Source organism: Gallinula chloropus (genome assembly GCF_964237585.1).
Source record: "Gallinula chloropus genome assembly, chromosome: 1".
Lineage (NCBI taxonomy): Eukaryota > Metazoa > Chordata > Aves > Gruiformes > Rallidae > Gallinula > Gallinula chloropus.
The window spans coordinates 205,240,056-205,254,716 of NC_140085.1; the positions used below are offsets into that span (position 1 = coordinate 205,240,056).

Here is a 14,661-nt window from a genome sequence, read left to right on the forward strand (position 1 = left end):
CCTCACTGTGAAAAAGTTCTTCCGCATGTTGGTGTGGAACTTCCTGTGCTCCAACTTGCAGCCATTGCCCCTTGTCCTGTCTCCACAGACCACTGAAAAGGGACTGGCCATTTCCCCCTGCATCCCATGCTTAAGATATTTATAAACATTAACACGGTCCCCCCTCAGTCTTCTCTTCTCAAGACTGAGCAGTCCCAGCTCACTCAGCCTTTCCTCATAGGGGAGATGCTCTAGGCCCTTAATCATCTTTGTAGAAGTGAACACACTACTGAAAGCTGACAACACAGGTAGTGCCAGGCCTTGCATTTGCTGTCCCCTCAGAGCAATAAGCTTCATGTTGCTCAGAGGCACACCTGGGAGTGCCCACACCCTCTGAGTTCCCACCTGTGTGCTTGTGGGAGCTCATGCACAAACGCCACTCAACCATCAGGGAGACACTCGGGCTTTTCTACTCCTTCCTAAGCCTACTTCAGCCTCTTCAAAGAGACAGAAACGAAGCCTTAGCTCAGCTTAGGAAGGTAAAGAGTGGCTGAGTGTTGCAACTTTAATACAACCAACCCAAGGAAAATGGAGCTTTTTTAACCTCACGCCTATTCAAATCGGAGAACTGTGATGCCGTGAAAAGCAGAGTCCCTCAAGGACTCACATAAGCAAATGAGGAAAAGGATAAAAATGTATTGTGAATAACCAATACCTCATTTTAATCATTATAAGAGAGATGTAGAAGAAATGCATTCCTGAAAATCAAACTGACTTGTCTCAGTATTCTCATTATATAATGAAAAACTTAATGAAATGCGCTTTTCTGTTCTGGTTGTGACATAGTGTAATTTAGAAACCTATTCAAAAGCTTTCAAACAGAGAAAGATGGACATTTTTATGTGCAAGCAGCTTGCTTATCATAAAAAAAATTACACAAATCATAATAGGGGAGAGTTCACCATTGAGTCAAATTATTTTAATAGCCACTTGACTCAACAAAATCATTTCCAAGCAGCTTCTTTGCTTTTCAGCTAATAGAAAAGAGAAGGGAATATTTATCTTTAGATTGTTGCACCACTTCTTTGGCCCTATCACAGAAAACAATTTTTAAATTATATTTTCATTGACCTGGCTTAGAGAAGAAATATTAAAATTCCTGGCCCACTTTCACAGCATTACTCTAGTTCTCCAACACACAACCATTAGTGAGATAAGAAAGTCACGTCACCTATTGTTTCTTATAACCCATCACAGCCTGTAGAAGCAGTCAAGCCAGCCAATCCAATTCATCTTGAAAAACATCAAAGTCCAAACACATTTTGACAAGCAAACGTGTGGGATATTAGCATTAGAAGAAACAGAAGACAGAATTTGATTCTGAGAACTCCAGAAGCCTGCAAAGCAATGACAGTTTCGTGTCAAAGGCCGACTGAACATGAATAAATCAGCTCTGGGAAAAATTGGAATTCCTAGATCATAAGTGACAGATGTCCCTCATGCTACAATGACTTTCAGGCCACTTCATTTGAATTTTCTTAGCAGAAAAGGAAAAACAGAGTTACAAAGCAAAAGCAAAACACTTCCTGATAGTGTGTAGTGAGTGTTAAATTAGTCTGCCAGGGTCAGGGCTGCTCGTTTTCATGCAGTTGGCCCAGAATAAAAATAAAAAGTAGTAGATAAATAAGAGACTCTTAATATAAAGAAGTGGACAATGTGTTTCTGAGATTTCAAATGTATTACTTTCATACAGGTTCTAATGATCACCAACACAATGGGAAAGTGCTCTGCAGAAGCAATGGGCAAGCAAGCTTCCTCACCAGTTGCACCACTCTGTGCATGATGTCCCACACACCTGGCTGGAAGTGGCCACCAGAGAGGTCTCATCTTGACAGTTTCTAGTAAACGCTGTACCTTGCAAGCACAGGATACCAAAGAAGCTGACTGTGTAAACTTCCCTGGGTTCAAAAGGTGCTAGAGAAAATTACAGAGGAGTGGTCCTGTGGAGGTTATCAGGTGTCACAGCCTAGATGCCACTGCAAGAGGATGCTTGAGAGCTAAAAGCTGTGAGGGTGCTATTATACTACAGGCTTCAGCTTTTTCTTATATTTTTTCATTAAACATCATCTGTTGGACACTACAAGAGTTAGTGGGCTGGACTGGTTGAACTTCTGATCTGATCACACATGGTAAATACACAGCTGAGCGACTGAAAGGAAATATTTAAACTAGATACAGCACTTTCTAATACCATGGAAGTAGGACAAAAAAGAATAATTCCATAGTTTTACAAAAAAACAGAGATGAACAGGGAAAATTCCCACCAACTTCCACTGAATCACCCTACATTTTAAAACGAACAGTTTTTTATTAATCAACATTTTTAAAAATCTGGCCATTTACTAAATGCCTGGAATCACTTTAGATTCTAAGTTTCCAGATACACTTTTTTCATGTTGGCTCTGGTTTATTTTTATTTATTTATTCATTTATCTAAATCAGTGCACTGGGACAAATTCCTGCTGGTGCAGTCTAGCTCATCTACCACAAATCTCTCCTCCCCACTGACAACAGCTGAGGCGCTGGCTCAACCAGCCTGCAGTAAGAAGAGCTATAAAAAGCTGGCGCTGCCATTTTGCTGGATGTTTTATCATTACAGAGTTGGTGTTTCTTGAAAATTTCAATTATATACGGTGTTTGGAACTTCCTGAAATATAAAATTTTCAGAGGATTCCTTTCATCAAACCTAGTGTTTTGTATTTATTATGTTGGTTTATTATAAATGTAAAAATCTTTTCCTAATGAAACGGATTTTAAATCAAAAGCTATTAAACACATTTTAACACAATAAGGGTAAATTTTGCCAAATCCCTGGGAAGTTGTTAGTGTAATAGAATGGCATCTTCAAAGAGAATACATGCCAACACAAAAATTCTGGCCACCTTCAGTGAGGAAATTTTATGTGCCAGCTTTATTCTTAGACAGATTCTCTGAATTAAAGTCTTTGTAGGTCAAAGTTCAGTGAGTATCCTGATTCGTTTCAAAGGAGGGTGCTGGTCTGAGCAGGAGAGCAGTAGTATAAGGAAAATACAGTATATGGCAGGGAACCAAGTAATTTCTTTCATGATTCACTCTCACATTTCTTGCTAACTGCATGCCAAGTCACTGTTCCAGAAAGGCCCCACAAACCACTGCTGGCAGTGCTCGTCCTGTCAATGAGAGGACTGGTCTGGATCAAGGCCTCAGGGACACGGTGGGTCCCCATGAGGGCAGCCCCATCTCCTCTCTATCAGTCCAGCACTGATGGCACAGGAATGGCATGTGGGGAAGATATTAGCCAGGGGAGGAAAACCAGGAGAATCAGTGCTTGTGTTCTCATACACAAAAAGTGAAGCAGCTCCAGCCACTTCATTATACTGTCAAGGAGGCAAGTAATTAGCATGAGTCACCAATGTACATCTTCAGGCCAGAAAGCCAACCACATCCTGGGCTGCATCAAAAGAAGTGTGGCCAGGAGATCGAGAAAGGTGATTCTACCCCTCTACTCTGCTCTGGTGAGACCTCACCTGCCGCACTGTCCAGCTTTGAAGCCCTCAACACAAGGAGGACATGGACCTGTTGGAGCGCATCCAGAGGAGGGCCACAAAAATGATCAAAGGGCTGGAGCACCTCTCCTGTGAAGACAGGCTGAGAGAGTTGGGCTTGTTCAGCTTGGAGAAGAGAAGGCTCTGATGGGACCTTATAGCAGCCTTCCAGTACCTGAAAGGTGCCTATAAGAAAGCTGGGGAAGAACTGCTCACAAGGGCATGTAGCAATAGGACAAGGGGTAATGGTTTTAAGCTTGAAAAGAGGAGATTTAGGTTGGATATTTGGAAAAAGTTCTTCAATATAAGGGTGGTAGATCACTGGAACAGGTTGCCTAGAGAGGTAGTGGAGGCCACATCCCTGGAGATATTCAAGGTCAGGCCAGATGGGGCTCTAAGCAACCTGAGCTAGTGAAGATGTCCCTGCTTACTGCAGAGGGGGTGGACTAGATGACCTTTAAAGGTCCCTTCCAACCTAACACATTCTATAATTCTAGGAATTACATCATGTCACAGGTAGTCTTGTTCACTAGTATAGTCAGAAAATGACTGCACTCAGGAAGAATCTACCAAGACCTTACAGCTCTTGTCTTGGCAAGAAATGGTGAGAGGGCTGCCTATCTGCACTCACCTTACCACTGAGTTATCTGCTGCATTTTGTCTTGTTCTTTGCAAAAAAAAAGACTTACTGGAAAATTCCTATGACATATTTTCAATGACAACTTAAAAAGTGTCCTCGGTGGCAACTAAAGGACAGATTTATGCATGGTCTCACCCTTAAGGTAAGGGTGAAGTTACCAGGCTGCTGGAGAAAGGCAAAGTCACTGAGGGAGAAGCGGGTTATTCCATTGAGGAGTTCTGTGAAAACAAACAGTATTTACAAAGGGAAATGGTAAAAGTCTGGATAACTTCATCACGGCAGACAATAAAATGGAAGGCAGGAGGGAAGAAAGGATGGAAGTAAATCATCATATCCTCTTATTCTGGATTAATTTGTATAATTTGGTTCTTATTCTCCACAAATTTACAAGTGTGTTTAATTGCAAACTTATGACAAGTTCAGATAAGGTCAGTGAGACCACTGATCTAATACATTGACACAATTGCTTACAATTTGCAAAATCACACACAGAATCTCAGAATGATTGGGTTGGAAGGGACATCTGGAGATCATGTGGTCCAAACCCTCTGCCAGAGCAGGATCACCTAGAGCAGGCTGCACAGGACTGCATCTAGGCAGGTTTTGAACGTCTCCAAAGATGGAGAATTAACACTTCCTCTGTCTATATGTGTCCACTGTATAACAGAGACTGAAATATCAATCAAGCAAACATCAAAACATTAGAATTATGACCCAGGAGTACAAATGGGTTTGACAATTGGGATTAACACTATACATTCCTTGCTGTTCAGATGAGGCTTTCTGTGTTCTGTTTCATCCCTATAGCAGTGGGATTCTGTAAATGCTCAGAGCTTCAAGGAACAGCTGGTGATGTATAAGAATGAACTGAACTTTGCTGAGATAGTGATGCACTGATGCATGAGGCTGTGCTTCTGCAAAGGTGCCCACACATCTCTGCAGGAAGTGCTACCAATCACCCAGACCTCACGTGCCTTATGTCAGAAATTCAGGGCAGCATTATAAAATCGAACAGTTTATTCCAGTGGTTCAAACCCCAATAAATATAAACACACAAATGATCCTTTGCATAAATGGGACAAGAACTAAGTACCCTGAAAGTCTGGACGGGGTGAGGGGTGGGGTTCCTTTGTCTTCTGGGTGCTGAGTTAGAGAAAGATCAGAATTTGTGACTTAATTTCATCTGAACACAGATTTAGTGTCAGGAGTAAATGGCAACTACTTTGTTATTCTTTCACACTGCAAACCTGAAACAAAGTCTGATTTATGTATTTAAACGAAGATAAAACTGCTTTGAAGAGAGGGTGAAAAGTCCTGCTCATCATGAAACCTTCTAAAGCACTTTTTTCTTCTTGAGGAACCACTGGGACATTTTAACAACAGAACTGTCCCAGTCACATCCCTTCCTCTGACATTAAAATAACACAGTCTGAAAAGTGTTGAGATTATCACACAGTTATCTTTCTAAAAAAGGTAGGGATTTGGAAGTGGGACACAATTCCAGTATCGACTGAATAGAGGTGTGTGACAGAGACACAGGGAAATGCCTAAGTGAGCTGCTGCTGACTCGGAAGTGGGATCACACGTACAGCAATGATCTACCTGCCCAATACTCAGCTTCCAAAAGAGTGTTAGCAAATTGAAAAGAATTCCAAAATGAGCTACATGAGTGGGAAAGTAACACAGCATGCAGTTCCCAATGCTCGGTCTGTTTTGTTTATCCAGGAGAAAATTAAGGACTTGAGCACAGGATAATCATAGAATCATAGAATCATAGAATGGTCTGGGTTGGAAGGGACTACAAGGATCATAGAGCTCCAACCCCCCTGCCACAGGCAGGGACACCAACCTCCAGGCCTGGAGCTACACAAGGCTGCCCAGGGCCCCATCCAACCTGGCCTTGAACACCTCCAGGGACAGGGAATCTACTACTTCTCTGGGAAGCCTGTTCCAGCACCTCACCATTCTTTCTGTAAAAAACTTCCCCCTAATATCTAATCTAAACCTTCCCTCCTTTAGCTTTAGTCCATTCCCCCTTGTCCTGCCATTATCTGCTCAACAGCATTTCCGTCTCACTCCTCTCAAAATCTATGCAAGCAGGACAACCACAGCCTCTGAATCTCTGCAACCTCTCCTTCTGGAATAAAAGGAAATATTTAGCAAAAAGCATCACATGCTGAGCTTCATTTAGTTGCAGAACTACTCACAAACAGCAACTTTTTGAAAGTACTTGTAGAACAGGTGAGGCAGAAGAACATTCCTCAAGCTAAAATGACATTCGTAGATTAATTCCCATGCCTGTGGCCCAGCATTTACTTTGGGCCCCTTGCACTTTGCCATCACCCTTTTCTCTGTCATTTACACTTTACTGTCCAAGACAGGTTTTTTCTCCTACCTGCTGGCATACAAAGCATTTCCTTTACTGCCATTCCCTTTTAACTGCTTCTCGAGAAAACCTGAATTGATACTATGGTGCTAGAGATGACACTTCTTGCTCAGGGTCTGACTTTACATGACTTTAAGACAAAGAAGGTCACTCTACCGAGTGGCAGCTGGGCCCACTGCTGATTCAATCCATTACACATCTCTAATGACACAAACCACAGCACTGGTGAAAGGATGCTCTCAAAGCTGCACAGAAATCAGAGTTGTTTCCCAAGCTGGCTGCTAAAACCTGCCTCCAGAAAGCTCCGCTCCCTGCCACCTCCTCTATGAGAAAGCCGCAAGCATCAGGTAAGAGAATGTTTTGTTTGTTTAACTTGTAATTAGATTGGGGGGGAAAGCTTTAAAAGCGCCCACCCTCCAAATCTTCTTCCTCTTCAGAGTGATTTATGGTAGACTCATGAAGAGCAGAAGACGGTTGAAGGCCCGTGACTCTATCCCAGGGTAGGAAAGGTGCTGAGATGGGTGTGCAGGCTTTGATGGAGGAAGGAGCATGGCACCAAGCCCCTTTCAAAGGAGAAATGACTGCACTAAATGGTAGCTGAGAGCCAACACCTCTAAGACTTCACACAAGTTTTCCTTTGCACAATTAAAGGCTAGGGTCACTTTGAGGACAGATTCTGAAAAAATAAACTCTGTTTTAGTTTTAAATAGGTTGAATTACATAAATTCATACAAAAGGAGAAGCACTAGTTTGCTTCTCATGGGGGAACATGTTGTTTCCAGGGGAAAATGCAGCAAAAACATGTTTACTGTTGCCAAAGAGCAGTGCCAAAGAGGAGCTAGATACATTGCTGCTGTCAGAAGTGGCTCTATTTTGAAAAGAACCCAGAACTTGATACGGAGTTACCACAGGACTCTCTGAATCTCTGGCCCAGTGTAAGTAGCAAGACAGAAGTGGAGTTCCTCAAGATAAATCTAGACCACCTAAACTGTAAATGTGGCACCCTTAGGCAGAACTTAGGTGTCTAAGTATCCAGTGTGATTTAGATTGACTGTTCCTGGTTGCTCTCTCTTAAAACCCCTGAAAATCAGTAATCCCTTCATTTAGGGCAGTAGCATTTCCAAGACACCCACGGCCTTTCAATGTAAGCATTAAGTGTAAGTACTTAGACGCTTAAAGCTTTGATGCAAAAACCTAACTTCACACCAAAAAGCTTTCCCATAGTTCAAGGATATGCAATGAGACAAACTCCATCCAACCTCTGTGAAGGTCCACTCGAGAAGACATGTTCTCACCTAAGTTACTTGGGATGCACCAAACCCAACACACAGCTCACTAGTTAAGGTAGCTCTCTTCTAAAACACTGAGGTAAGAGGCAGTGTAGGAGGACAAGTGCCTATTTCAATGACTGGAAATTATTAAAACTAGAGTAAGTGATACTTGGTACTACTTACAGCTCTGGTTCTTTTGAGTGCAGGGTGAGAGATAAGAAGGAACACAGAGGAAAGCAGAGTTTCAAAACAGGGAAATAGGATATAATAAAGTGGCAGTGTGAACCCTGCCATAAGAGTCTTTCAGAAAACACACTAAAAGCTATTCCCTAGTAAATGGCTTAATGACTGTTATTGTTATCATATTATAGTTGAAGTGAAATTAAGTATTAGATATTAGGCATTTTTAAAAATTCCTCACCCTTTTGATTTAAACTGCTGTTCAACTCCACAGCGCGGAATTCTCTGAATGGGAATATCATGATTTGTTACAACACCACAGGCAAAGCTTACAAATAATTTAGGGAAATATTCATTTGGCTGGGGAATATTACTTAGCCCTTGGAAAGTCAGTTTTCCAGAGTCCACAGGACTTGAGCTACTTCTCTCTGAATAAATAATCCTTTCCCATTACATACACATACACACATCCCCTTTCAAATTAAAGTTCTTACCTTATCTTTATTTTCAGAGCCAGAATCCTCAGGTTTGGTCCGAATGACAAAGGGAGTAGATAATCTCAGGAGGACTCGTTCAAACGTGGCACTGATTTTAGGAGAAACTATGTCAAAGCAGTCTTGGAATTTCAGAGTTTTATGAGTGTCACATCTGAGCTGCTTCCTAAGACCTTCTCCAAGCTGGAGAACCAGCATGTTTGGATCAAACATCAGATGAAAGGGGAAAGCTCTGCAGAAGGTGTTGATGCTAATCCTCAGGTCTAAGGGGGACTGGGAAGTTCCTGATGGAAGTGCTTTTGTGATATTTGCATTTTCATGTTCTTTGATAAGGAAGGTCAGACAGCTGCAGTTACCTGGGTTCGTCCCCTCTGAACACAGCTTGTCATTAGTGACCTGTTCTACTTCCACTTCCAAACGGTAAATCTTCTTCGCTGCTGCTTTTATCATTCCCACCATTGCAAATCCCACAATCTGATGTGGGTGAAAGTAATGAAGCATGAGATTGCCTTCAGGGAGCTCTTTGCATAGGAAAGAAGGAGATTCCAGGGTGGCCTGTCTTCCAAATGAAGTTCTAATGTGCTCCAGCAAAGCATCAAAGCCATTGAAGAAGTCTTGAAGGGTCCCACCCACAGCTCGAAGAACTCTCTCATTCTCATCAAAGCAGACGTTGAAGAATTCCTCCCCAAACTTTTCTTGCATTTCCTCAAACTTCAGACCTATAAAACAACAAGATATCAACAACATAGTATTGCTACTGTGTCACATTGTCCCTTTGTTCTCTTTTTGCCTGGTATCTTTCCAAGTCAGCGAGAGCGGCTTTTTCACTAGACACCTCATTTTCTGTTTCCCTTGGTGGTTTAGCAAGAACCCTTGGATGCCTGAAACACATTGCTTCATTCTAGAAGCCCTTTTAGCCTGTCATTTTAAATCTCATGTTTTCAGCTCACCGTCCCAGCAGGCTACTTGTGGGGTTTACACCTCCCTGTCTCCTCTGCCCTGACCGAACCCAGAATACATTCATGCCTGTCACATGCAGTCCGCTCTGGAATGCACCCAGCCACAGATGCACCCCTTGCACCGCGGACCTGGGCACAAGTGAGGCTTCCACTTTCACAGCCTCTCTGTTCACCACCTCTGCAAGGGATCCAGCTCTTACCAGCATGAAGAATAAGATACTGGGGTTCAGAGCTGGGCTTTCGATAAGCAATGTAAGGAGGGGGCTGTGGGTTTTGGGGTTTTTTTCAGACAAAATGTTTTTCTCATTATAGCTATCGGGCACTGCCAGAAGACAGAAAGGAATAATTGCTTCTTTTTTTGTTGCCTGCAAAGGAGAGCAAAGCCTTTCTATTTTAGGCTTCTACACTCACCCATCTTTAAAAAACCCTGCCTCTTAGAGCGATCTAAACTGCTAGTAGATGGGACAGCTCTGTCATATCTCACAGTGTCACTTCAAGTCTCCATCACAGGAATTCAAAGGGCAGGTATTGCTGAAGGGAAGAAAAAAATATGGGTAATGGAAGTCCCCGGACACAAATGTGTATCAAATCCTTCTCCAGTTTGTTATCTACCATTTTAAGGATAACAAAACAAAAAAGACCCCCCCCCCCAAAATTGAGATTGTTTTTAAACATTGAAGTCTCGTATGTATATATATAAAATCCCCATACCACATTCTAGAGTTACAACATTTATCAGATATATTTGTGTTTTCCTGAGCTGAAACAGAAAAAAAAGAAGCATGAATCAACTGTGTATGAATTACAAATATACAGAAAGAGTTTTCAAAGGAAATAAATATAGGAATAAACAACATAGTTCCTCCAGTGTATTGAAATCGATCCAATTTCAGTGAAACAGTCAAACACTTTAAAATGTTATCTTGAATTCTATCAGAAATGAAGGGCAGATGCTTATTTCCTAAGGGCACTACAGGCCCTTTATTTTAATATGCATTGAGCATGTTTTATAATATATAAGATCCCAGTGGATCACCAAACTACTACTCCTTGTTTGTTTAGATTGTTTGTGGGCTTTTAACTTTGGAAGAACAGTGTGACTAGTGACTTTCATGCCCAAGAGGTGTAACAGTGGACAGAAGTCATTCATCTGTTGTTCACAGAAAGTAACCTTTGATCATCTCATGGCAGTATCTGAACTGCCTGTGCCCACAGGCTTAGGTATAGCAATCAGTATTCACAACGGATCTAAATGCTCCACAGCTTTGCAAACTATCTGCAATCATAGTTTTGTTTGGACTTTCAATGTGATTAAGAGCTGATGAAAATGCATAGAATTACATAAATAAACAAGACAGCACAACAGCATGACACAGCATATTTTATAAAAGAAGTAATAGTAATAATTTGGGAAAGTTTGTTCAAATGCCATTACTCATAATCAACTAGGTTATTACAAAAATATTCCCAGGATCTTTTCTGACCACAGATGGTCAGATCTGCGGCGAAGCCAAAAGAAAGTACCTCTGGTACACAATGCCCCCTGATATCCTGACTCAGAGGACAGCGTGCCAATTCCTGACTCATTACCACTACGTCTGCATAACATAGTATTGTAGTATCTTCCACTCATTATAACCCCAAAATAATTAAATTCCAACCCATACCAATAGCATTGCCATAACTGGATATTAACAGCAAGGAGCTTGGAAATTATCACATCCATATATATATTTGCAAACATGTATGCATATTTTTAGATCCCATGTTCCGTAGAGCAAACTGCAAAGAGCTTTAGAAGACTGGGTGTAAAAGAGAGCAGTTTAGCAGGGGCACACAAGGCTTTAGGATTGCAGAGGCCCCGAAAGTATGGGAACAGGATGTTATCAGAAACTTCTGGGCTATTCATGCTAATGACCAAATATTGTTACAGAACTACATGACATCCCACAAAGCTGCCCAAAATGATGGAATATGTGAATTAGCTGCAACATGCATTATAAAATTACAGTAAAACAGTCAGTTGGCCTGGCACCACTAACTGAAAATGGGGTATTGCAGAACAGACCACTTGTTTACGTTACCGCTACATATGTAAGCCTTGTCTCATTATCATTAATGGGGCCAAGGTGTTGCTGATTGTCTAAGACTGGTCTTGTTGTTCACCCTGGAGTACTGGCTGTTCAATTTGCACACAACATACTGACTCCAAGTAACATGAATTATGCTATGAAATTCAGGCCAATGATGTGGCTCGAGGACGTGCCACTACTTTTAAAACCATTTTAGCTTTGAATTGAGTTACACACAGTACCAGCAGAAAAATTAGATTAGCTCAGAACAGAAAAATGGATATGCCCAAGCTCAAACCACTGGTCTGTCTTAGTCGGGAATTTTCTCTCTAATAATAGACACTACGAGATACTGAGGAAACCAGACAAAAAGTCAAACAGCCTTCTAAAACAAGCAAATATTACATCTTTTGGGGAAATTTCTTCCTAAGCCTCACCAATAAGACGTCAAGTTTTGCTTGAAGCATGACAATTTTACTTTAAATGAAAAATCTTTATATAAATTCCTATTATAGAAGCACATAGAAACCATTTTTTCTATATTTCTCCAGAGCTCTTTGCTTCAGTGATGTGCATGTATGAAGTTGCACAAAATACTTAATCTGCTGTTTTTACTTATTCCTGCCTCTCCTACCAAAACTAACGAAGAGCAGCAGATACTTACCTACCATTATCACTGTATATATTTCATCATAACCTTTTTATTAACTATGATATAAATGATCCCAATCTTTTTAATATTGTTTCTCCATACCCCCATCTCTGTATTTGTACCTGTTTACCTTTCCAGACAGAATAGAAATGACCATCATCATCACAAGGAGAGAAAATGTCAGACAATATGAGTTTGTTATTCGGCTGCTCTGAAATGTCTCAAAAATGACTGGTATCAGATGCGACAGAAAAAGTACAAATCTGATGGAAAACCATGAAAAAACATGGTTTTGAGGAAACACCTTCCTAAGTGTTACAGGAAATTTTTACCTTATTCACTGAAATGAATGGAAGCACCAGATCAGGAGATAGATTTATTACATTTTCATTTTTTATGAGAGCTACAAAGATGATCATCAGATGGCTGGAGAGAGTTGGGCTGGAGAAGACTCTGGGGAGAACTTACCACAGCCTTCCAGTCCTTGAAGGGACCTACAGTAAAGTGGGAGAAGGACTGTTCATCAAGGAGTGTAGCGATAGGGCAAGGGGTAATAGCTTCAAGCTGAAAGAGGGCAGGTTTAGATTAGATGTTAGGAAGAAATTCTTCCCTGTGAGGGTGGTGAGGCCCTGGCACAGGCTGCCCAGAGAATCTGTGGCTGCCCCCTCCCTGGCAGTGATCAAAGCCAGGTTGGATGGAGCTTTGGCCAACCTGGTCTAGTGCAGGGTGTCCCTGCCCATGGCAGGGGGATTGGAGGTCCCAGAGATGATCCTTGAAGTCCCTTCCAACCCAAACCATTCAGGGATTCTATGATTCTATGATATGGAAAAACCCACTTGTTACAATAGTTCTGGAATTCATTGTCTGTATAGTGCATACTTTACATTTTGAGATTACCACAGGCTGATTATTATCTTTAAAAATCACATTTTGTACGATTTCTGATTCCAAAGTAGTCAGTATTTCTTTGGGTTTTTTATTTTATTTTCAGAAAAGACAAGTAAAATCTTCAAAATAATCTTTATAATTTTAAATTATACATCTGCACAAACAGTCTGATCTTTTCAAACAGATAAAAGTATTTCTCTGCATTTTTCATTTTGTTTTCATTTTGATTTTGCAGTGGAATGTCACTATGATTTTGCACTGAAAGTCACTAAACTTCCATTCATCAAAATCAATGAGTTGACATTTCTTTCTGAAAAGCTGGCATTTCACTGAATCATAGAACTGTTTAGGTTGGAAAACACCTTTAAGACCATCAAGTCCAACAGTTAATCTAATACTGTCAAGTCCACCACTATACCATGTCACTAGCACCACATATTTTAAATACCTCTGCGGTGGTGCCTCAACCACTTCCCTGAGCAGCCTGTTCCAATGACTAACAACCCTCTCAGTGAAAAAAAGTTTTGTAATCTCCAATCAAAACCTCCTCTGGTGCAACTTGAGGCCATTCCATTCTTTCTTTTTCACTATGGATTTCTAATCAAAATTTTCATTCAGCTGCCCAGAAAAAATCTATTTGAGCTCTGTATGTATGTGTGCCCAGCACTTCCAAATGTTGAGATCACTGCTCTCCCATATTGCCCCATATCACCTCATGGGATAGCTGAGAGACCCAACAACCATAGATGACACTTCCTAACACAGATTAGTTTACAATCAATAGATAAGAAAAAGTCTTCCTTTAGTTTCACACTTCACCAATTACTGATACAAAATAAACCAAAATTCATCCCAATACTCTGCTGCCGCCCCACTGAGTGAACTGGGACTGTTCAGCCTAGAGAAGAGAAGACTAAGGGGGACCTAATTAATGTTTATAAATATCTTAAGTATGGGATGCAGGGGGAATTGGCCAGCCCCTTTTCAGTGGTCTGTGGAGACAGGACAAGGGGCAATGGCTGCAAATTGGAGCACAGGAAGTTCTGCACCAACATGTGGAAGAACTTTTACCCAGTGAGGGTGCCAGAGCCCTGGGACAGGCTGCCCAGGGAGGTGGTGGAGTCTCCATCTCTGGAGAGATTCAAGACCCGTCTGGATGCCTGTCTGTGCAATATGAGCTGGGGAGCTGCTTTGGCAGTGGGGTTGGACCCGATGATCTCTCAAGGTCCCTTCCAACCCCTATGATTCTATGATGTCGTTTGTTATTTTGAGCATCTGCTATTTACCTGGGGTTTTGAGCTTCTGCTATTTTACTAACACACCGAATGAAATTCTAAGACTTCATCAGTCTCGATTCATGTTCCTCTTGGAAAGTGGTCTGCTGTTCTCAGAAAACTTAATCCACTTAGACAGCACAAATCACATGTCTTAACTCCAGTAAGCTTTTTCCTTAGTGGTTTCTTTTTCTTGTTTTTCTTTCAATGCCATTTTTATTCTAGCCTATGCTGGGGAAAAATTAAATATGCACACCACAGAAGGAAATTGATGCAAAGCAA

General features: G+C 41.3%; 1 protein-coding gene across 1 annotated transcript in view; it reads right to left on the minus strand.

Moving 5' to 3' along the window:
• The window catches only part of GUCY1A2 (guanylate cyclase 1 soluble subunit alpha 2), a gene marked incomplete at both ends in the record, with an annotated part of 151,320 nt that overhangs the window by 109,185 nt on the left and 27,474 nt on the right, over positions 1–14,661 (minus strand). Inside the window, one exon of the mRNA XM_084277537.1 lies at positions 8,535–9,253. Within this exon, the coding sequence (XP_084133663.1) occupies positions 8,535–9,253 (719 nt within the window). The remainder of the gene's footprint in view (positions 1–8,534; positions 9,254–14,661) is intronic.